At 33.5% G+C, this 25,910-nt stretch overlaps 1 protein-coding gene across 1 annotated transcript; it reads right to left on the reverse strand.

Annotated features, from left to right (window-relative positions):
• Positions 1-12,035: 12,035 nt before the first annotated feature.
• On the reverse strand, positions 12,036-13,294 carry LOC120139237 (MLO-like protein 4). The gene is made up of 6 exons (XM_039154542.1): positions 12,946-13,294; positions 12,803-12,869; positions 12,567-12,736; positions 12,491-12,535; positions 12,283-12,399; positions 12,036-12,176 (listed from the first exon to the last, which is right to left on the reverse strand). Exons 1-6 carry the CDS (start codon positions 13,078-13,080, stop codon positions 12,036-12,038), a joined length of 675 nt encoding a protein of 224 aa, XP_039010473.1. The 5' UTR covers positions 13,081-13,294.
• Positions 13,295-25,910: the final 12,616 nt, after the last annotated feature.

Consider the following 25,910-nt stretch of genomic DNA (forward strand, 5'->3'; position numbering starts at 1 on the left):
AAACTAGTCAGCTTAAAGTGCCTCGCGCACTCCCTAAGGATATATCGGGACTAAATCTATACTTTTGACTCCAGTAGCTTTTCTAAGGGAACTCGAGTGTTCAAATCATTTATCAATCATCAAACAAGGCTAATTTTATTTGACCCTAATTATAATCATTTCTACGTTTGAATTAAACATTAATATTGTTCTCACTTGTAGTCTTATTTGGGAGTAGTTATAAGCTTTTGGGAAAACCTCACTTGCCTCTATAATTCTCCTTGCTTTAAAGCCTAAAATATACCCTTGGTATCGATACTGACTTAACATTATTGATACATACTCTGCAGTATCGATACCCTACCTAAGGCATCGATACCCCTAAAGCTATTCCATTCATTGCAACCCAACTTTAAACACATTCTCTAGCACTTATTCTAGTGTTTCACACCTATTTGATCACATTTATGTTCATACTTTTGGTCTAGGGCCTCCCAGACAACAATTTTGGCCAATTTTGATATTTTGGATAGGGGTTTCAAAACTAATTTAGAGGGTTTAGTAACCTCTACTGTAGAATGTCATTATGAACAAGGGGTTTCGAAACCTATACTGTAGATTTCACTTTTTCACTTGAGAAAACTCTCCAAAACACTCTTAATACCTATCCAAGGTCCTCAATTTCCTACCTTGAGGTTTCTCAATTATTATTGAAGTTTGATGTGATCATAGGGGTAAAAAATAAGGCTTTATAACATGCAAATAACATCTAACATGAAATCTACCATGAAAACTTGCTAAACATGTTTCAAACTTAACTTTCTAGCTATAACTCCTTCTAATGACACACAATTACTATGAGGAAGTTGTGAGTGTGTTACATGGCCTCCTTGGTTGCTAAAAATCCTCTTGAATCAACTAGGATTCATATTCTCCAAATCATTTTCTTTAGAACTCTCTTATACCTCTTTAACTAATCATAAGAAAATCTAAGAGTTACTAACTTGTATATGGCTTGGAAACTATATTAAAAACACTGTATACAACTCAAATTCTCCTAAACTAACTTAAATTTCTTAAATTCTATAAAACTCTCCAAAAACCCATTTTCTAAAATCGCAACCAAAACTAAAGATCTAAGACTTGAATGGAAGCTTAAGGGATAGAGATTAAAATTCTTCAATCTAGGCTTCGGATCTTAAAAGCTCTCACCTTTTCTTTCTCTTCGGAAGGAATGAAGAATAGAGAAATGAGAGATGAAAGGGAAAATGTTTTTGGGTTTGGTTTTCAAGTGGAAGTCTCTAGATATAAAGGGGTTTTTATTCTTTAAAACCGTCTATAGGTAAACTACACTTTTGGTCCCTCATTTCTTTAGCCCAAACTAAATTCACCACCTCTCTATACTATTGGGACAAACTAAGGCCCAATAGTCTCATAAATGGTCTCAACTTCTCTGGAATATCTAATGGGCTCAACTTATGGGTCTCGGGTTGACCCGAACTACTAACCCAAAATTCAGGGGTATTACAACTCTCCCATCCTACAAGAAATTTTATCCCCAAAATTTCCCTAGAGAAAGATTTCACTCTGGACTCTGCTGGGCATCTACGACGTATATTAACTACTACAACATCTAATTATAAGGTCTGAACGCTAGGTCAACTAGGGATGGACATTTAAACTTCTATCTTAAGCTCACAACCTTTAAACCGTTTCATCTACCGGCACAAAAACTCTGGTGCCTTATGGCACTTTCCAAACTTCTACTAAAGTCAACCTCTATGCTTATGTTGCGCAACTCTAATCTAATACTCATCTACACTAACCAACTGCTTCCTCTACCTAATGGTTTCTCCACGAAACCTTCACTAGAGGAATATTTCTGTACCCTAATGGCCAAAACTATCTTTAAACCTCTTGGGCTTCTCACTAATCATCACTATCTTAGTCGTGTCTTCCTTCCTAAGCTTAAGCCATCAAACTTACACCTTAAACTCACATCACCAAAATCAACAGCTAAGAAAGCTCTAATTTCACTTCTACCCTCTCTACTGTGGCATGAGCTCTCTACAAATTCATATACAGAAGTACGATATAACTCTATAGGGCATGTCTACTCATAAACTCTTGACCGACACTGACTGTAACATCCCAAAAAGGCAGGTTAATGACTAAATATTAAGATTTTGAAACTTTGTGTCTAATTTAGAAAAATTGAAAAGTTTAAGGGTTTATCTGGAAAATTGTTTGTGTAGGATTGAATAGAAAATAAAGAATGTTGGAAGGGCATATTGGTTATTATACTAGAAAATAATTAAAAATCCCATTATTGTTGTTTTATATAACCACGTGGAAGAGAGGAAGGAAAAACAAAGAATTTTAGACATCTTTTCATTCTTCTTCCTCCTCTCAACGTGAGCTTCATAAATAAGGTAAACTTTGTTTTAGTTGGTTATTTCTTGAAAGTTTAATGGTTTTGATTATTGGAGCATTAGGAAAGATTATGGAAACTTACAGGGATGTAAAAACTAAAAGAATTGTAAGTTATAGAGGATTGAATATAAGAAGTTTCTAAATGAAATTGTGAGAAAGAGTTAGTAAGTGAAGTTTGAGATTAAATTTGACTTGTCATCAGTTAGAATTAGAAGTATAAAGTGTTAGAAATGAAATTAGAACATGTTGAAAATTTAGTAAGATTCTTGGTTTCAAGATTTATGATGAGATATTGAAGATGATGTGTTATATGGATATAAGATGGTTTGAGTAAGTATAGTTGAGTTTAATGGCATGAAAGGAGTTCTAAAAGTGGAGTTAAGTAATTATTGGTAAATTTTTGGGTTAAAGGAGTAAATTATGGGCAAGGGGTATCGGTATTGTTCATCCAATACTGATACTTCAAAGAGAAAATAGATGATATTTGGGTAAGGGTATCGATACTGTATGAACAATATCGATACCATAAGCCAAAAGTTGATAAATTATTCAAGGAGTATCGATATCGAAGGGGTAGTATCGATACCAAGGGTACCGATACCATTATGCAAGTACCGATACCATTTTTAGAATTGAAATTACAGAACTGGAAAAGGGTATCGATACTACAGTATAGTATCGATGCCACAATAAGGTAGTATCGGTACTGTACCTTGGGTATCGATACTACTCAAAGTGAAAATTTGAATTAAATACTTCTTTTATCTTAGGTTATTGACAATCGATTTATAATGCTTAGAATTCTGAAATTCGTATCAAATGTAATTGTGTAGATATCGAACATAAGCAAGTTCCAGAACAGTCGACGAATTAAGATCGATCAAGAGAAAGAGAGAGATAAAAAGTTATAGAAGTTGTTGGGACTAAGTGAGGCTAAGGTAAGTGCATATTACTAGAATATATGTATTTCTATATGGAAATTAGACTTGCGATAAGTCTATTTCCGATATTTTGAATATATGATTGCATGAGTAGAAGCATGATTATGATTGTATATTATGTGAATATGTTATGTATTATGAACCTATGTGATATGCGTTATATGATAATGATTTATGAGACTATACAAGAATGTTACATGAGCTACGTGAAAATAAGATATAAGATTATATGCCTATGTGATATAAGTTATGTGAATTATGATAAATGGTAAAGCCCATGTTATGTGATAGAGCTGAGGGTATAATTGGCATGTCAAGAGTCGAGGGTTCTACGAGGTCCTTCGGGACATATATGTGGTCCTTCGGGACAATTCTACGAGGTCCTTTGGGACATATATGTTGTCTTTCGTGACAATTCTATATGACACTCATGTAATTTATACGAGCTGTGGTGACAACATTTGTGGACAACCTCAATGCACTCACATACCTTAAGTTCTCAGTAATATACATGGGCTAATAAAAGATATAATATGAAATTATATGGAATAATGTGATAGGTTATTATTTGTTAAATGTATGTACATGTATGCTCTTGTTAAGTAGATATATTATGACTTTTATTACATTATGATATTATAGGATTGCACGTTTCATGATTTCAATATGGTATTATTGTATTATATGCCTCACTAAGTCGGTGACTTAGCGTGTGAGTGTTTTCACACATAGGTTCCAAGAAATCAGAAGATCCACGTTAGGACCAGTTAGCAGGACAATATAGACTAGTTGAAGATCAGATTAGAATTAATTTAAGATGTAGGTATTTGTTATATGTTATTTTGTTGGCATGTAAAGAAATGTTTAAATCAAACATGCTCTGATCGGTTTTGTAATCCTTTTTGATTATACCCATGTAAACTATTTAGTTTTATTACAATTCACATAACTTATATCACATAGGCATATAATCTCATAGCTTATTATCACGTAGCTCATGTAACATTCTTGTATGGTCTCATAAATCATTTTCATATAACGCGTATCACATAGGTTCATACTACATAACATGTAATGTAAACAAAACATATTCACATAATATACAATCATAATCATGCTTCTACTCATACAATCATATATTCAAAATATCGGAAACATACTTATCGCAAGTCTAATTTCCATATAGAAATACATATATTCTAGTAGTATGCACTCACGTTAGCCTCACTTAGTCCCAACAACTTCTATAACTCTTTATATCTCTCTCTCTTGATCGATTTTAACTCGTCAACTGTTCCAGAACTTTCTTATATTCAATATCTACACAATTATACATTTGATACGAATATTAGAATTCTAAGCATTATATATCGATCGTCAATAACCTAAGATAAAAGAAATATTTAATTCAAATTTTCACTTTGAGTAGTATTGGTACCCAAGGTACAGTACCGATACTACCTTACTATGGTATCGATACTGTACTGTAGTATCAATACCCTTTTCCAGTTCTGTAATTTCAATTCTAAAAATGGTATCTGTACTTGCATAATGGTGTCGGTACCCTTTTTATCGATACTCCCCCTTTGATATCGATACTCCTTGAATAATTTATCAACTTTTGGCTTATGGTATTGATATTGTTCATACAGTATCGACACCCTTACCCAAATATAATCCATTTTCCCTTTGAAGTATCGGTACTAGATGAACAATACCGATACCCCTTGCCCATAATTCACTCCTTTAACCCAAAAATTTACTAATAATTACTTAACTCCACTTTTAGAACTCCTTTCATGCCATTAAACTCAACTATACTTACTCAAACCATCTTATATCCATATAACACATCATCTTCAATATCTCATCATAAATCTTGAAACCAAGAATCTTACTAAATTTTCAACATGTTCTAATTTCATTTCTAACACTTTATACTTCTAATTCTAACTGATGACAAGTCAAATTTAATGTGAATATGTTATGTAGTATGAACCTATGTGATATGCGTTATATGATAATGATTTATGAGACTATACAAGAATGTTACATGAGCTACGTGATAATAAGATATGAGATTATATGCCTATGTGATATAAGTTATGTGAATTATGATAAATGGTAAAGCCCATGTTATGTGATAGAGCTGAGGGTATAATTGGCATGTCAAGAGTCGAGGGTTCTATGAGGTCCTTCGGGACAATTCTACGAGGTCCTATGGGACATATATGTTGTCTTTCGTGACAATTCTATATGACACTCAGTGTAATTTATACGAGCTGTGGTGACAACATTTGTGGACAACCTCAGTGCACTCACATACCTTAAGTTCTCAGTAATATACATGGGCTAATAAAAGATATAATATGAAATTATATGGAATAATGTGATAGGTTATTATTTGTTAAATGTATGTACATGTATGCTCTTGTTAAGTAGATATATTATGACTTTTATTACATTATGATATTATAGGATTGCACGTTTCATGATTTCAATATGGTATTATTGTATTATATGCCTCACTAAGTCGGTGACTTAGCGTGTGAGTGTTTTCACACATAGGTTCCAAGAAATCAGAAAGTCCACGTTAGGACCAGTTAGCAGGACAGTATAGACTAGTTGAAGATCAGATTAGAATTAATTTAAGATGTAGGTATATGTTATATGTTATTTTGTTGGCATGTAAAGAAATGTTTAAATCAAACATGCTCTAATCGGTTTTGTAATCCCTTTTTATTATATTTATGTAAATTATTTAGTTTTATTACAATTCACATAACTTATATCACATAGGCATATAATCTCATAGCTTATTATCACGTATCTCATGTAACATTCTTGTATGGTCTCATAAATCATTGTCATATAACGCGTATCACATAGGTTCATACTACATAACATGTAATGTAAACAACACATATTCACATAATATACAATCATAATCATGCTTTTACTCATGCAATCATATATTCAAAATATCGGAAACATACTTATCGCAAGTCTAATTTCCATATAGAAATACATATATTCTAGTAGTATGCACTCACGTTAGCCTCACTTAGTCCCAACAACTTCTATAACTCTTTATATCTCTCTTTCTTGATCAATTTTAACTCGTCAACTGTTCCAGAACTTTCTTATATTCAATATCTACACAATTATACATTTGATACGAATATTAGAATTCTAACCATTATATATCGATCGTCAATAACCTAAGATAAAAGAAATATTTAATTCAAATTTTCACTTTGAGTAGTATTGGTACCCAAGGTACATCACCGATACTACCTTACTGTGGTATCGATACTGTACTGTAGTATCAATACCCTTTTCCAGTTCTGTAATTTCAATTCTAAAAATGGTATCGGTACTTGTATAATGGTGTCGGTACCCATTGTATCGATAATACCCCTTCGATATCGATACTCCTTGAATAATTTATCAACTTTTGGCTTATGGTATTGATATTGATCATACAGTATCGACACCCTTACCAAATATAATCCATTTTCTCTTTGAAGTATCGGTACTGGATGAACAATACCGATACCCCTTGCCCATAATTCACTCCTTTAACCCAAAAATTTACCAATAATTACTTAACTCCACTTTTAGAACTCCTTTCATGCCATTAAACTCAACTATACTTACTCAAACCATCTTATATCCATATAACACATCATCTTCAATATCTCATCATAAATCTTGAAACCAAGAATCTTACTAAATTTTCAACATGTTCTAATTTCATTTCTAACACTTTATAATTCTAATTCTAACTGATGACAAGTCAAATTTAATCTCAAACTTCACTTACTAACTCTTTCTCACAATTTCATTTAGAAACTTCTTATATTCAATCCTCTATAACTTACAATTCTTTTAGTTTTTACATCCCTGTACGTTTCCATAATCTTTCCTAATGCTCTAACAATCAAAACCATTCATAACTTTCTAGAAATAACCAACTAAAACAAAGCTTACCTTAGTTATGGAGCTCATGTTGAGAGGAATAAAAAGGATGAAGAGATGTCTAGAATTCTTGATTTTTCCTTTCTCTCTTCCGCGTGGTTATATAAAACAACCATAATGGGATTTTTAATTATTTTCTAGTATAATGACCAATATTCCTTCTTTTCTATTTAATCCTACACAAATAATTTTCCAGATAAACCCCTGAACTTTTCAATTTTTCTAAATTAGACATAAAGTTTCAAAATCTTACAATTTAGTCATTAACCTGGTTTTTGGGATGTTACAAATCTCCCCCCTTAAGAAAATTCATCCTCGCATTTTCACTGCACGAAAAGATGGGGGTAAGTTCTCAGTAATGTACATGGGATAATAAAAGATATAATATGAAATGATATGGAATAATGTGATATGTTATTATTTGTTAAATGCATGTCTATATATGTTATTGTTAAGTAGATATATGATGACTTTTATTACATTATGATATTATAGGATTGCATGTTTCATGATTTCATTATGGTATTATTGTATTATATGTCTCACTAAGTTTGTGACTTAGCGTGTGAGTTTTTCACACGTAGGTTCCAAGAAATCATAAGATCCACGTTAAGACCAGTCAGCAGGACAATATAGACCAGTTGAAGATCAATCATAATTTATTTAAGATGTAATTATATGTTATTTTGTTGGCATATAAAGAAATGTTTAAATCAAACATGCTCTGATCGGTTGTGTAATCCTTTTTTATTATACTTATGTAAATTATTTAGTTTTATTATAATGAAAGTTTGAATTTTCAACTATCTTGTAAGAGTAAAAGTTTTGAAAAGTCAATGTGATATCTCGAATTCATAACTGGGTCGGATACAGGTTGGGGTATTACACTAACCAACACTAACCCGAAGATCTTAGGAATGCCTAAACCTTTTCTCTGATACCACTATATGTAACACCCTAGACCAGTACGACACACAATCGACTAATTTTGAATGCCACACGGAACCACCAGAGTGGCTAACCAACTCTTTGGTCATTTCCTTAAAACGCCCATTTTTGTAATATAAAAACATCTATAAAATAAAATATACTTTAAAACTTTACATCGGAGAGCTCTCAAAATAAATAAATACATTTCAAAATATATAGGCTGACTCTTAATTGACTTTACAAATCAATACAGTTGGGTTTATGAATATACATGCACTTCAAGAAACTTGATAACGTACTCTACTTTTCATTGGATATGGACCTTGGTTATTATAAATCTTCTCGAACTGGTCGATATACTAACCAACAAATGAAAACATTCGAAGGCTGAGCTAACTAGCTCATTGCCACATTAACAACTAGAACATACTAAAAGTGCATCACTGAAAGGCTCAAGTCATCTAGTCTACTACTCTTCTTTAGTGGGTATACTTGTATACTCATTCTCTACTCTATGGTAGACATCATGGTGTGGCTGAGGGATCTCTGTATCTCTGAGCTCACACACCCCCTAGTCTACCAAGGTTGGTTATCCAAAATTTCTACATCAGTCAACCCCCTCGACTAGCACACTCCTTGAGTGTCGAACCTTGCACCCAAACTAATCAGCTTAAAGTGCCTCGCGCACTCCCTAAGGATATATTCAGACTGAATCTATACTTTTGAATCCGCTAGTTTTTCTAAGAGAACTTGGGTGTCCGAATCGTTTCCCAAGCATCAAACAAGGCTAGTTTTATTTTACCTTAATTATTCTCGTTTCTATGTTTGAATTAAACATTAATATTGTTTCACTTATAGTCTTATTTGGGAGTAATTATAAGCTTTTGGGAAAACCTCACTTGCCTCTATATCTCATTGCTTTAAAGCCTAAAATGTACCCTTGGTATTGATTATGGTCTTACAATATCGATACCCACTCTGCAGTATTGATACCCTACCTAAGGTATCGATACCCCTATAGTTATTTCATCCATTGTAACCTAACTTTAAACACCTTCTCTAGCATTTATTCTAGTGTTTTACACTATTCGATCCCATTTATGGTCATACTATGGGTCTAGGGCCTCTCGAGAAACATTTTGGGCCAATTTTGACATTTTGGGCAGGAATCTTTGCTGCAGAATGTCATTATGAACAAGGGGTCTTGAAACCTATACTACAAATTTCAGTTTTTCACCTGATAAAACTCTCCAAAACACTCTAAAAACCTTTTAAGGTCCCCGATTTCCTACCTTGAGGTTTCCTAATTATTATTTAAGTTTTATGTGATCATAAGGGTAAAATATAAGGCTTTATAACATGCTAATAACATCAAACATTAAATCTACCATGCAAACTTGCTAAACACGCTTCAAACTTAACTTTCTAACGATAACTCCTTCTAATGACCAACAATTACTATGAGGAAGTTGTGAGTGTGTTACTTGGCCTCCTTGGTTGCTAAAACTCATCCTGAATCAACTAGGATTCACCTTTTCCAAATCATTTTCTTTAGAACTCTCTTCTACCTCTTTAACTAATCACAAGAAAATCTAAGAGTTATTAACTTGTCTATGGCTTGGAAATTATATGAAAAACACTTGATACAACTCAAATTCTCACAAACTAACTTAAATTTCTTGGATTCTATAAACCTCCCCAAAAACCCATTTTCTAAATTCTCAACCAAAACTAAAGATCTAAGACTTGAATAGAAGCTTAAGGGACATGGATTATGATTCTTAAATTGGTTTTTTAAATCTAGGAATAGGATCTCAAAAGCTCTCACCTTTTATTGCTCTTAGGAAGGAAGAAAAAGAGGGAAATGAGAGATGAAAGGGAAGATATTTTTTGGTTTGGTTTTCAAATGAAAGTTTCTAGATATAAAGGGGTTTTTATCCTTTAAAATTGACTACTGGTAAACTACACTTTTGTTCCTCATTCCTTTACCCCATGCTAAATTCACAACCTCTCTAAACTCTTGGGCCAAACTTAGTCCCAATAGTCTCATAAACTGGTCTCAACTGCTTTGAAATATCTAATGGGCTTGACTTACGAGTCTCAAGTTGACCCGAACTACTGACCTAAAATTCGGGGTATTACAACGATGATGTTGGTTTCGCGGATGTAACGTCCTAAAATCGGGTTTGGTAGTTAGGGTCGATTTCGGGTCAATTTTCAGATTTCCCATAAAAAGGAAGAAATTTTCTAAAATTTATATTTTAGTTTAAAAAATATTTTGGAAAGGTTTTAAGTGATTTTAGATGATTAAATGATTTGGTGGCCGAAATGAAGGAATTAGAAATTATAATTTTGGTGATCATTTTGTAAATTTTCACAATGTCCAAAGCCTATGAAGCAATTATACGAGGGCTTATGTTTAGAGTTTTCCCTCCTAAATTAAAATATTTTAATTTTCCCTTTTTACTATTTTTCCATCTAGATTCATTTTAATCTAAATTATATTTTCTTATTTACTTGTTTCCACTCACGTGCTTTTCATTTCCTTCTCATTTTGCATTTTGGAAACTTTCCGTAATTTTCTCCATTTTCTCTCATTTTTCTCCCAAACAAACTGATCAATTCTTTTTCTTTTTCTTCTTGATTTCTAAACTCACTCATCTTAATTTTTATTTTAATTCTCAAGTTTCTCTTCTTTTCTCTTCCTGTTTTTAAAGCTTGATCATAATGGAGTTCCATTGATGATCTCAATTTCAATCTATTTTTCCAGAAAGGTAAGGATCTTTTCCTTGGTTTTTTTTTTCAAGCTTTGAGGGCAAGTGACTGAGTGTTAATGATTCAATTGAATTGTTGATTTAATTGAAGGGATTTCTAAGATTTTAATTAATTTTCAAAGCTAATTAATGTGTTGATTTCTTGAATTGATTTTGAGGTTTTATTAATGAAATTGAGTTATTTTTGGAGTGATTATAATCATATTAAATCAATTTTTCAATTGCAAATGATTTGGATATTGATTTCTTGAAAATAATGTTGATTTTCAGTATTTTTGGGAATTCGAGAATTTAGGTTTGTAGATGTTGTTTTGTGCGGTTCTAGATGATTTAGATGTTGATTCTAGTTGTTGTTTATCAGCTTTTAGTGTGGAGATTCGTGCGTTTCGATTTGGAGCTTCTGGAGTGACGTTTCAGTAAGGTTTTTGGTGTTTTCGGCATTTGCGTTCTATTTTAGAAACAAAGGATTTTTCTTTGTTTTAGATTAGATTTTGATGTGTTAATTTTCTTTGAAAGTTTCTTATTGTGTTGTTAGTTAAGGAAACTTGGTGCTTTCGGTTTTTTGAACATTGAGGTAGTGTTTGGAATCATTTTGAGTTTTCAGACATTAAGGTGAGGCTCTCATTCTTAGGAAATGATCATGATTCAAGGTTGAGGTTTGTGTGGTGTTGCATTTATTAAATCTAATATATATTGTGTTATTTGGTTAATTATGATGATGGAATGTGAATTATGTTGATTTACATAAGATGCCACTTATGTTGGAAATGAGAATGTGAATTGTGAATGTGATGTGTTGCGAATGATGCATAGGATTTTGGAAAGGTTTTGTGAAAATCTATATATATTATGAATGTGAATTGGATGAGCTGAACTTTCTCACTGTCCAATTATGTGGGTTGATCATGACAACCAAATTTGTACGTGTGTTTCAAAGTGTATTTGAATTGATATGTGAAAACTATGCATCATTAACAACCGCTCTTGGTGAATTAGATTAATTGGCTATTACTCTTAATAGGACCTTTGGATATAAAGGCATGCCTAGGAAAGAATTTACTGCTAGAAGCGATGCACCTTGTAAAGGTTGAGCAGCCGATGCCTTGGCATGATTCTCCCATGCTCTTCCGCTATATATCTGCAAAAACTAGACAGTAATTTACTGCTTTCTTGGCAAATGTTAAGAGCCAAATCAAGGAGGTTATCAGGATTTGTGTCATCAAGGCTAAGGAGGTACATCAAACCTTGATCATAGCTAATGCGATGGCGATAAAGGTGTAAGAAACATGGGTGACACCGAGCACGAATACAAAATGGTGAAGCTGCTCAAGGCTTTCATATGAAGCAAAAGAATCTTTGCCCTGTGTACAAAATTACAAACTGTGAAGAATTCCATGACATTTGCAAATGTAAAATGAAATTCAATAAGGCTAGAAAGATTTCACAGGGTACCTCAGGACAGTAGTCATGCAGCTCATGCTGCCTGTGAGCTGCAGCCTCAAGATCTCTGGGAGCTGTTCAACCTCACGCTGTACTTAGAACTTAAAACAAACATCTGCTGCAACTTCATCCGATCGCTACGCTTTGCGCAAGGAGAGAATCGGCTATCCAGGGCTGACGATTTTATGCAAATTTTAGCAAAGAATTCAATCCAATGGACCATCAATAAGGAAAAAACCCCAAAAAGCATCAATTCTGCTCACAGATGATAACACCGATTACGCTTGATACAATGAAGCCGTAACATAAAAAGCAATCTCAAACAAAGTTTAGCCTCTTCAATCTTCTCCGAGGCTGCCAGCAGAGATTTTCTCTTAGTCTTTTCCAACCACTACAAAAGGGAAAAACGAAAGATGGAATCAAATACATTGAAAAGAATGGAACTTGATGAGAGATGAGTTATTTACACGGCCAAATCTTTTCAAAGAGTGATGAACCAGAAAACCAAAAGCAACCATAACAGTGATCACAGTTGCAAGAGCCCAGGTTGGGGTTTCCTCCAAGGATTTCCCTTCTCTGAGTGCAGGCTCTCCTTTCTCCATTTTCTCTCTTCAAAATTATGTTTCTTCTTCTTTAGAGCATTGAATATTAACAAACATGGAATGGGGTTTTCAATAAAGAGCAGAGATTTTGATGGTTGGGGTTGGGTGGTGCCATGAAATTGAGACCGTTCCAGCTGAAGAGAAATTAAGAACACGTGCATGGGTCGTTGAAGTTGTTTACAGGGCTGGTTCAAAGGGGTTGGGACCCAGCAACGCAGATTAGAGGTGATCGTTCGATTGAGTCGAGTCAAAAAATTTCGAGTTATTCGAGTTTACGAGTCTTATTTTACAATTTGGAATTGACTTAAAATTTTTTTCGAGTCAAGTTTATAAAATTTGAGTCGAATTTTCGATTTTATGTTTAAATTTAATTATTAATATTTATAATATTATGATATTATTTTATTTCCATTTAAATGATTTTTTTATGATCTTATAAAATGCAAATATATATAACAATATATTCTTGTGTGATTGTTTATAGAAAAAATACAATACATATATTTATTTCATACGTGACATATATATATATATATCAAATAGAATTGAGAGACTCTACTTAAACATGAAAATTCATCTTTTAATTACTAAAAATTTCGAGTTATTCGAATTGTATTTTATAACTCGATTTGAACTTGACATTTGTTTCGAGTCTAGTCGAGTTTATGAAATTACAACTCGAATTCATTTCGAGTCGAGGTTTTATCGAATTGAGTCAAATAAAAAATTGATTTTTTGAGTCGAGTCGAGATTTACTCATCCTTACGCAGATGTTACACCAGTTGGGTTGGGAGTTGTTTGTACATTTGGAAAGCGCTACGTGACTGTCTTTTCACTTACACCATTTTCTTAGGAGGTTCTTAGGCGTAAATATGGTTAAAAAAGATATGGAAATGGTGGTTTGGACCGGATTTTATGCATAAACTCACCACATCATTCACTTGTTTTTTACGCTTTTTGGCCAGAGAGAGACAAAACCTATTTGAAAAAAAAAAAACTGAAGATATATGTAGTTAGGTATATTAAAGGAGGGAAATATTTTGTTTTGAAGCATGAGGTATGACGGTCAATTTTCGTATTACCCATGACAAGGGTTTGTGTATTTATTTATTTATAGTTGTGTGTTGTATGGTGATCATGAAATCATCCTCATAATTTAATCGTTAAACACATACAAACTGAACCACTAACATGAAGGGCAAACGAGCATTTTGGTTTAGCTTTTAAAAAGTTTTGGCAATTTTTGACTAAATCAAAGTACAATTTAAAAGGATTTCATACTGTCGGATTGGAGCATTTTGGTTGAAAATTAGATGGGAATATGACTCCCCCGGATCAGTTTAATGGATGAAAGTAGCTTTAGCTGGAGTTGGATATCACATACCAATAGTTTTACCGGCTCTACATCAAAATGCATCGTCCTAGACATTTTGTCTGTAGACACTAGTTTTTTATCCATTTTATTATTATTATAATTTTTATTTATTTATTTATTTATTTATTTATTTATTTATTTTTATTTATTTATTTATTTTATTATTTTTATTATTATTATTATTATATAATTACAAACATTACAGGCCCAATAGTAGACCCAGAAGCCCATTTACAAGACCCGGAGGCCCATTTACAAACCCAACCCAAATATAGTAGACCCAATCCAGATAACCCGTCCTGGCCCTGATCCGAATAGCCCGACCTGATCCAGCCCAGATGACCTGAGAAGGCCCAAAACCTAGTTAGGGTTTCTATATTTTCTGCTAGGGTTTTTAAACCATATCTCCAACCACCACATATCTCAGCCGTTGATCTGGTGAGATCCAACGGTCCAGATGCTTTTAGAGAAAACCCTAGGGTATCATAACCCTAGGGTTATGTCTGTTTTCGCTCCACTGCCAGGTGTTCCAACCAGCCACTGCCGACGCTCCGCTGCCACGCCACCGCCTCACCGAAGTCTCCAGAAGCACCACGACGCCACACATGTCGGCAGCCCTATGGTGAGTCACCACCATAGCTTTGGTGACTCACCTAGGCTTCTCCTCTTTACCCAATTTGAGGAGAACATCATCGAAACCTATAAAGGCCATCGACCAAACCTGCAAAGAATGAGCCTTACCATCATCAGAGCTTCAACGCGCTGTCGGAGAACCGAAAAAAATCGAAGGTAAAAAATTAGATCTAGCTCGATTGATTTGCTTTTAGGATGAAAGGGGTTTAGATCTGGCTATAGGGTAAACATGGCTTCGATTTGGGGAGTTTTGTAATTTCCGGCCACCGTTAGTGGCGGCGAAAAAATCCGGAGCAAGGCTGCCGGTCGATGGTCGGATTCCCTCCGGTGAGGTAATTCTAGAGAGAATAGAGAGAAGCAAAATGAAAATTTTGGCCTAAATGGCTGGTTTTTGGGGTTTAAATACCCCTCCCCGAATGATGTCGTTTTGGGAAGGGGTCCCTGTGTAATTTCGAGCATGGTAAAGTCATGTATGCATTCCCTCCGAATTTGTAACCATTACGTTTTAGTCACTGAAAGTCAATTTCTTAGTTTTTTAATTTTGTTTTCGAATTTTATTTTATTTTCAACACTTATATATATATATATATATATTTAGGGTAAAATAACCTATTTAGCACCTATAATTTTAATAATTCATATTTTAACCTATATAATTTATTATGGTTAAATTTCCCTCTTAATGCCTATATTACATGATATTTCGAATTAGTATTTTTAATTTTGATATTTTATATTTTGAATCCCTAATGTTTTAAATAATTATATTTCCAATCATAAATTTTATTACTTTTTAATTTAATCCTATAGTTTTGTAATTTTTCAATTTGGTCACTATTTAATTGTAATTTATATTATTACCCTTTATGTTTCAATACTTTAAATATAGTCTTTAAAATGTTGCTTTTATTTTTTTATTTTATTTATTTCATTTTAGTCACTTTTATATTTTTATGACTTGACTAATTTCATAATTTGATTAAAGGATTATTTATTTTTTTAATATTAAGAAAGGGATGCCTTAAAGTAACTGGATGTCCTATTTTGATATTTTAAAATAAATAAATACCCTGAAAAATAAAAAATGCTTATTTAGTCGAATCAAATTATTTTAATATTATTTTCTTAGGAATAATTATCATATTTTATTTATTTTTTTAAGAAAAGGGTTGTCTTAAAGTAACTAGATGTCTTTTCTTATATTTTTAAATAAATAAATTCTTTACTATAAAAAATCTATATTTATTTTAATCATATTTTTTCCTTAGAACTATCTGATTGAATTTGAAATAACAAGATCATAAATTAAATTCATATTTGAATTCTTAAATTTCTATTATTAGAGACAATTTATAATTGAAGGGTACCAATTTTGGACGTTATAGGGGTGCTAATCTTTCCCGAAACGTAACCGACGACGAATCCCTTTTTATTACTAAAAAGAATGAATTTTTGGTTAAACGCAGACCGATTTATCTTTTAACTGATGTTTTCTTAAAAACTCTCTTAAAAGGTGATTTTGAGGTATTCGACCTATCTAACCCAAAAGGTCGATGGCGACTCCAAAACATTTCATTAAAAACCTTTTATTTATTCACCTTATTTTTCCGCCAAGGAAATTCGTACCTGGGCGAAAACTAGTTACGACAGCTTGGCGACTCCGCTGGGGACCCTGGTCAAACCTAAACCGATTATATATTGTCTCTATAGTTGGAAATTGATAATTCAATTTTATTTAATTTATGATTCTTTTGATTTCTTTCAATTTATTTTATACTCTTGTATATTAATATTTGATTGATTTTTAGATATTAGGATTCAATTTTTGTGATGCTTTGTCAAAGGATCGAGAATTTCTCCTCACACATAACACATGCATTGCATAAACATAAGCTCTATGCTTGAGCTCTTTTCCCTTCTAACTGGGAGTGAAAGTGACGTCTTCATGAGAATTTATTCTCTGTGTCAGATCTAGCAAATATCTTTCGGGGTTCATATGCTCTATGTCTTCGAGAGAATTTATTCTCTGTGTCAGGCATAGGGAAATGTGCCCTCTCGAATTGAACTCGATCTGCTTTAAGCCTATAATGGATGAGGATTAAGGGTTTGGCAGCCCAAGGGGGACCCAACAAGGACAATTCGAGTACCTTTACTCCTAGAACCGAAACCTTGCATATAATAAATCGTAGAAATTCACCTGATCTAAGACAATGTTGAAACTTCGTCCATAGGTGTACACAAAGGAGAAATGAACTCTAACATTTGTCTTCTACTTTATTTGATTTTTTTTCTATGAATGTGAACTAGTAATCATGCTGTTAGGTTAATTTTTCCAAACAAAGCATGGAACTAGAAAGCATGATGGTAGAATTTATATATATATATATACACCATGATAGATAGGATATTTTCTTTCCATTAATTGGTACTAACATTTTATTTTTTCTTCTTATTTTTATCTATTTTGTAGATACATTTTATTTTGTGCTAACTTTTTTATATTAATTTCTTTTGTTTGCATTACATTTGTATTGCTCAATACATTTCCAAATCATCTATTAAAACATTCATTCATTAAAATAAGGATTTCGACCGAAGTGATCTTGGTTCTTACTTGTAGCAAGAACGCTTAGCATCTGCACGGCACAAGAAAAATGTCTAAAGAAACGGAGGATAGGCTAGCCAAAATTGAGATAGAGCAGAAAGAGATGCAAGAAGAATTGAGGAGCAAGTTGGCACAAATTAAAGCTAATATCGCAAACTCTCAGATCGATCTACTGAACAAGATGAAAGAAATGTTTGGGAAGCATTTGACCACTGGAAAGAGTCTTGTTAAAAACCCCACATAACCTCTGGGTGTTACACTTGTTCACATTTTGGGGCATACCTCTGTTCATCAAGAAATCCAATCACATGTCCACTTCACTATTAAGAACCCACAATATCAGGTTGGAGCTTCATTCCCCACTGACTGTCCTATTGCTTCTGGGTTGAAGCCAAATGAATTTTGTACTGATAATGAAGTCCTTGACCCAAATAAATTAATTGAGAAGGAAAAATTCACCCAACGACTGAAAAATATAGAAGAGGTGATAAAATCTAGAGAGATGGTTGAATCATTTTATGGGTTTGACGCCGAAGAGCTAAGTTTGGTCACTAACCTGGTTCTCCCACTAAAGTTCAAGGTTCCAGATTTTGAGAAGTATAAAGGGACCACATGCCCTTCATCTCATATCACCATGTATTGCCGTTCTTGGAAAGACTTGGCTCAAGCCTTTTTGGGTCAATACAAACATATGGTTGATATGGCCCCTGATCGAATAATGTTGCAAAACATGAATATGAAGTGCAATGAGAGCTTTCGACAATATTCGCAATGATGGAGGAACGTGGCTTCTCAAGTGCATCCACTAATGACTGAAAAGGAGTTCACTACTCTATTCATCAGTACATTAAAATTTCCCTATATTAATCACATGATAGGGGATGCCACTAATAATTTCTCTGACATCATCATGTGTGGAGAAATGATCAAAATAGCTATCAAGAATGACATGATAAGAAGCTCCGACAGTACTGGCATCGAGAAAGAAGTCGAGATCAATACAGTGAGGTCTTATTCAGCTAATCATAGGACCAAATCTTATAGAATTACCAGAGAGAAGACTCCTATCAGTGAAATTCCAATGACATATGAAGAATTGCTCCCATTACTAGTTCAGTAGAATCTTGTGACTCCAGTTCAGTCTAAACCGAAAGAACCCCTATTTCCTGAAGGGTATGATGTTTAGGCAATATGTAGCTACCACATGAGAAGCTCAGGGCATACTTTTGAGAATTGTGGTGCATTGAACCGTAAGGTTCAGAATTTAATTGAATTAGGGGCATGGACATTCGAGGAATGATAGGGCAAGCCTAATAAACAAGTGGAAGTTGTTATCTATCACTGTAGTACTATCTATTTTCATCATATTCGTGTTTTTAGTTCCTTTCTCTGCCTTTTGTGTAATAAATAAATTTGTGTTGCTTTTAAGGTTATGAGCATTGAATTAATTTTCCAATCTTGCAGTTATTTGAATATCAACAAGATTAAAAACTCTTTATGATTAGAGTTGTAATCTTTGACAAAATATCAAGATTGAAAACTGGAAAAACAAAGACTCTTGACCTTACCTCAGAAGAAATACACCCAAATACCACCCTCTTACAAATACGAGTTAGCCTTCTCTTATTGAAAGGAATTATACAAGGCTTGGTATTTATATATAGGAGTGTACAACATGGGGCATCGTTTGTGTATTACATTGCAAAACCAACTAGAGTACTTTTCTATTGATGACGTTCGATGATGAACGTAATCTTCACAAATAGGTAAATCTAGTTTAAGTCAGTTGCTTGGGAATTGAACTCTAACGAAGAGATTTTTTGACTTCCACCGAAACACCTAGACTATAACAGGTTCTTCTTAACAAGCTTAAGAAATTTGAGCTGTATACTCATATTATATTACTATTATATGTAATAAAGCTTGAGTTGTCCCTCTAAAGCAATTGGTTAATAGCCCCGGCTTTATGGATAATATTCAAATAGCCTATTATATTATTATATGCAAAATAGATTGAGCTGTCCCTCTAGAGCAATTGGTTAATAGCTTCGACTTTATGGATAAGTTTCAACTAACTTGATAAAGGTGATTATATTATTATATACAATAAAGCTGAATTCAGCTAGCCAAAATGGCAAAAAGTTACTACATAAAGATGGACTAAGATAGTTAAGAAACACCTGTTATAATCAACCTCACACAAACACTCAGAAATTTCATTTTTAGATCGATATTTTCGTACTACTTTGGTTAGACGAATCTAAATGGAAGATTTCAGAGAACTGAAATAAAGGTATTCCAGAAAGTCTAAGTAATTGGCTATGCTAGTTGTGTCATTTTGTCCGCATCCGGTTAAAATGCCAAGTCCTTAAAGTGAGGCATGTGACAAAGTTCATAAAGAGCGAGAAAAGAGTGACATCTTAAATAGATGTAACCATAAAAAATAGGAAAACTATCCTGAAACCAATCCAAATTTTGATACTTGTTAAAGAAATATGACTCTAAAACATTAAAGAGCTTTTGATTTATTTGATATTCATTAGACTCATGCTTATGATTGATTCTATTGTGAACCTGTAATAGGATATATTTTACAAAATTCTTTCATTCTTCGATAAAGAAATGAGGAAAAATATTTTCAAACAAGATAGTCTCAAATGAAGAAGGTCCTTGAAGCAAGTTGTTTCTTATTCTACCTCTATTGTAGAAAAAGAATAAGCGAGGCCAGAATGATGAAGCATTTCACATTCTTAAAAGCAAGTGGTCCAAGAAGCCAGAATGTCTGGAGGATTGAACTTGTAAACGCTCTTGTGACATTATTAGCAACTCATCAAGAATGATTGTCTAGTTCTAAAAGGGCATGATGAAAGCCCATTTCAACTAGAAATGACCCATGTGGAGCATTTTGAAAGATCACATTATCATGAAAGTTTGGGGCATTTTGAAGACCCATTCCAGATAGAAAAGATCCATGTGGGGTATTTTGAAAGCTCATATCATCAAAAAGAAAATATTGAAGCATTTTGAAGGCTCACATCTACAAGAAGCAAATATTGGGGCATACTGAAGGCCTATATCATCTTATGAAAAGATCATTGATTTGAGCAAATATTTCCAATGAGACAGAAAGGTATGAAGAATGAAAATGGTGAAACAATGGCAGTAATGGAGCTGACAATACATAATTACTTTATCCATCATACAATGGCATTATCTTGGTAATTTCACCTACATCTATGCCGGCAAGCTAAAACATCCCACTTGTATTCCCAAAGAGCTTAGTCTTTTGGTGTCTTTGTAACGTCATACAAAAGCTCTGAACACTATGAAAAGAGTTCAATGATTGAGAAATCTGGGCAGAAGCCACAAGAAATGATGAATGTGTTGTCAAATGTTTTACGAACCAGTTATGGTGTTGAACCAATGTTATGATCATATGATGTTTTCATTTATTGATCCAAGATAAAGTTTGTCTTCTTTAACCCCAAGGTTAAAAGTGGGATATGATGAAGATTTCTTTCCACAGAAGGGGAGCTGAAATTTTAACAACAAAAAACTAGTAGAGCCAACTAAGGTTGAACAATAGGTTGTTGTTAAGCTCTTGACATGATATGGTCTGAATGGATTTGTTCGAGATCCAGTTAGATGTGGAGACATGAAAGGAATTAGGATAAATCCTCTTTGTGATGTGTTTCAAGAGTCAAATCAGAACAGGCGCTACTTTCCTAAGTAATCTCTGTTGAGTTTGACATATTTACATCTACATTCTCTAAAGATGACAGATTCTCTTTTTAAAGGTGAAATCTTTATTGGATTTCTACACAAGTCCAGGCAAAAAAAGCCTGTGCTATCAATACAAAATGGGGCAACAAGGTCATAATTCTGACTGCAGCAAGAGTTTCATAAATGAAACATTTATTTTGAGACTTTAATGAAGCAAAGAAGACACAAAGATGCAAGTGGATCAGATGGTTCATCAAAAATGCCAGCTTGAAATGACATTTTGACTAAATGAAGGAAGGCAGAGTTCGCCACTTGGAAGTCAAATAAAGATGGACTCAACATTCATGCATCATATTTAGGCATTTACAAAAATAGGGGTATTTCTATTCATTTTATCAATGTTGAATATTTGACAGGAATTCCAAAAATTAGCAAAGATTTCAGCAAAGATTTGAAACCTTACTAGAGGGATCAACATTGCCAGAAAGAGTTAGTAATAAGAAGAACTCATATGAGAAGGAAGAAGAAGTTCATAATATGAAGAACTTATTCCACCTTTTGCTCGACTCTATCGCAGAAGGAGTAGAATAGCATCAACACTTCCAGAAGGAGTTCGTAATAAGAAGAACTCATCTGAAGAGGAAGAAGAAGTTCATAGTCTGAAGAACTTATTCAACCTTTTGCTTGACTCTATCGCAGAAGGAGATAGAGCAACAAAACCATTTCCAGACAGAGTTCGTAATAAGAAGAACTTCTCAGAAGAGGAAGAAGTAGTTCATAGTCTGAAGAACGTATTCAACCTTTTACTTGACTTTATCATAGAATGAGATAGAGCAGTATCACCATTTCCATAAAGAGTTTGTAATAAGAAGAACTCGTCTGAAGAGGAAAAAGAAGTTCATAGTCTGAAGAACTTATTCAACCTTTTGCTTGGCTCTATCGCAGAAGGAGATAAAGCAGCAGAACCATTGCCAAACAGAAGGAGTTCGTAATAAGAAGAACTCATCTGAAGAGAAAGAAGAAGTTCATAATCTGAAGAACTTGTTCAACCTTAGATCGATTCATCGTAGAAGGAGATAAATCAGCATCAACATTTCCATCTTAATCAAGAGAAGTCAAATGGACAAAAAACTTATTATCTTTTCGTTTTTGCCCTATTCTTGTTAACACAAGAAGGCACAAAGAGGGGCAGCTGTAGACACTAGTTTTTTGTCTTTAATTATTATTATTATTATTTATTTATTTATTTTATTTATTAGTATTATTATTATTATTATTATTATATAATTACAAATATTACAGTCCCAACAGTAGACCCATAAGCCCATTTACAAGACCTAGAGGCCCGTTTACGAACCCGGTCCAAATACAGCAGACCCGGTGAAGACAACCCATCCTGGCCCAGATCCAAACAGCCCGACCCAATCTGGCCCAGACGACCCGAGAAGGCCTAAAACTCAGTTAGGGTTTCTATATTTTCTGCTAAGGTTTTTAAACCCTATCTCCAGTCGTCACAGATCTCAACTGTTGGATATGGTGAGATCCGACGGTTCAGATGCTTCCAGAGAAAACCTTATGGTATCATATCCTTAGGGCTATGTTGGCCGCGACCCCACCGCCAAGTGTTCCAACCAGCCACTACCGATGCTCCGCTGTCACGCCACAGCCTCGCCAGAGTCTCCAGAAGAACCACGATGCCACACACGTCGCTAGCCCTATAGTAAGTCACCACCATAGATTCGGTGACTCACCTAGGCTTCTCCTCTTTACCTGGTTTGAGGAGAACATCATTGAAGCCTATAAAGGCCATCAACCGAACCTACAAAGAAAAAGTGACACCAACAACCAACACACAACAAGAAACAAACCAAAAAAGCTCGAAAAATAAAAAGAAGAGATCGAGAGCCTTACCATCATTGGAGCTTCCATGTGCTGTCGAAGAATTGAAAAAAAACGAAGGTAAAAAAATTAGATCTAGCCCGATTTATTTTCTTTTAGGACGAAAGAGGTTTAGATATGGCTTTAGGGTAAATGGAGCTTCGATTTGGGGAGTTTTGTAATTTTTGGCCACTGTTAGTGGTGGTCGGCGATGGCGCAAAAAACCGGGGCAAGGCTGCTGGTCGGTGTCCGAATTCGCTTTGGTGAGGGAATCCTAAAGAGAAGAGAGAGAAGCAAAATGAAAAAAAATGAAAATTTTGGCCTAAATGGTCAGTTTTTGGGGTTTAAATACCCCTCCCCGAATGATGTCGTTTTGGGGAGGGATCCCTGTGTAATTTCGAGCATGGTAAAATCATGTCCACAGTCCCTTCGAATTTGTAACCTTTATGTTTTAGTCACTGAAAATCAATTTCTTAGTCTTTTAATTTTGTTTTCGAATTTTATTTTATTTATAATCTAGTCACTGCTTATATATATATATAGGGTAAAATAACCTATTTAGTCTCTATAATTTTAATAATTCATATTTTAACCTATATAATTTATTATGGTTAAATTTAACTCTTAATGCCTATATTACATGATACTTTGAATTAGTATTTTTTATTTTAATATTTTATATTTTGAATCCCTATTGTTTTAAATAATTATATTTCCAACCATAAATTTTATTACTTTTTAATTTAATCATATAGTTTTGTAATTTTTCAATTTTGTCACTATTTAATTGTAATTTATATTATTACCCTTTATGTTTCAATACTTTAAATATAGTCTTTAAAATGTTGCTTTTATTTTTTTATTTTATTTATTTCATTTTAGTCACTTTTATATTTATATGACTTGACTGATTTCATAATTTAATTAAAGAATTATTTATTTTTTTAATTTAAGAAAGAGTTGTCTTAAAGTAACTAGATGTCCTATCCTGATATTTTAAAATAAATAAATACCCTGAAAAATAAAAAATGCTTATTTAGTCGAATCAATTTTCTTAGGAATAATTAACATATTTTATTTATTTATTTATTTATTAGGAAAAGAGCTGTCTTAAAGTAACTAAATGTCATTTTCTGATATTTTTAAATAAATAAATTCTTTACTTATATATATATATATATTAATTATATTTTTCCTTAGAATTATCCGATTGAATTTGAAATAACAGGATCGTAAATTAAATTCATATTCAAATTCTTAAATCTATTATTAGAGACAATTTATAATCGAAAGGTACCAATTTTGGGTGTTATAAGGGTGCTAATCATTCTCTAAACGTAACCGACCACGAATCCCTTTTTATTACTAAAAAGAATGAATTTTTAGTTAAACGCAGACTAATTTATCTTTTAACTGATGTTTTCTTAAAAACTCTCTTAAAATGTGATTTTGAGATATTCGACCTACCTAACCCAAAAGGTCGATGGCGACTCCAAAACATTTCATTAAAAACCATTTATTTATTCACCTTATTTTTCTGCCAAGGAAATTCGTACTCGAGCGAAAACTGGTTACGACACTGCCAATGGGGCGCAAAATCAAACTTCGGATAGGAATGGATGACCTTCACAAGTGGAAAACATCGAAACATGAAATTTGGAAGAAATCAAAACGAGCACCAACCCTGCTGTCCGAACAAAGCTCGGCAACGATAGAACGTTTTGGATAAAGATTCTTATCATAGCAATTAAGGAGAGAGAGTAGGCAGAATATGTCTTCGTGACGTACAACAAAGTTAATCAGACTGGCCAATTCAGTCCACTACTAAATGGTCATCCAAGTTCTAGCGAAGTAAATATTAACAAGGACATTTCATGCCGTCTCTTTTTATGTCTATCAACTGCTAGACTAAGAAAAGACTTACAGAAACAAGGGGAGAAGAAAAACAGGAATTTCTATCATTTAAAATTGTTAAGAATGAATCAGCTCAACCATACCCAAAAAACAAGCAGAGTAGTCAAGTGTAGGGTTGGCTTTGGCACTAGTTTAAGCTTGAGATTCAACACAAGTTTCAAAAAATGAACAAGCCTGTAACGGTTTCAGCAGGATATAGGAATCATATTCATGTTTCATAATTTACATATGTTTTTATACTATTGGAATTGCAAATATGTCCATTGTTGAACAAGCTATCTAGATTTTTGCAAATGCCTTACCGGTAATACTTAAATCTATGCCCCTAACCAACATAAGCAACTTCTTGTTGGATATATGAACTGCAAAACTACACCGTTAGTACTGACTGGAAATATAAATAGTAATTAAAACGAACAGATTTGTAAACCGTGTCGTGGTATAACCACTTCCTTAGAAACGAATTCGCCCCCATGTGTGTAATCGCTGCAGTAGGCGGACCGTCCCCCGAGGTTAACACGGTCGCTCCGAATTCCGTACACCCGAAATCGGAGTGGACTGCCGGTGGTATTGCTCTTCTTATCGGAAAGCACAGAAAGAATAATTGCAGAAAACACTTTGAGAGTGAATTGTGAATGTTGAGAGTGAGTTGAGAAGCTGAATATAGCCCTCTATTTATAGGCTAGAAATAGGGTTAAAATC

Source organism: Hibiscus syriacus, unplaced genomic scaffold (genome assembly GCF_006381635.1).
Source record: "Hibiscus syriacus cultivar Baekdansim isolate YM2019G1 unplaced genomic scaffold, ASM638163v2 tig00110733_pilon, whole genome shotgun sequence".
In the NCBI taxonomy this organism is placed as follows: Eukaryota; Viridiplantae; Streptophyta; class Magnoliopsida; order Malvales; family Malvaceae; genus Hibiscus; species Hibiscus syriacus.

What these genes read in the sequence shown, in the direction of transcription:
- LOC120139237 (XM_039154542.1), bottom strand. Translation starts at nt 13,080, where the DNA reads ATGGAGAAAGGAGAGCCTGCACTCAGAGAAGGGAAATCCTTGGAGGAA. An exon ending in TGCATGACTACTGTCCTGAG is followed by an intron (nt 12,400 to 12,490) that starts GTACCCTGTGAA and finishes TTTTGTACACAG; the next exon opens with GGCAAAGATTCTTTTGCTTC. An exon ending in TCGCATTAGCTATGATCAAG is followed by an intron (nt 12,177 to 12,282) that starts GTTTGATGTACC and finishes TAGTTTTTGCAG; the next exon opens with ATATATAGCGGAAGAGCATG.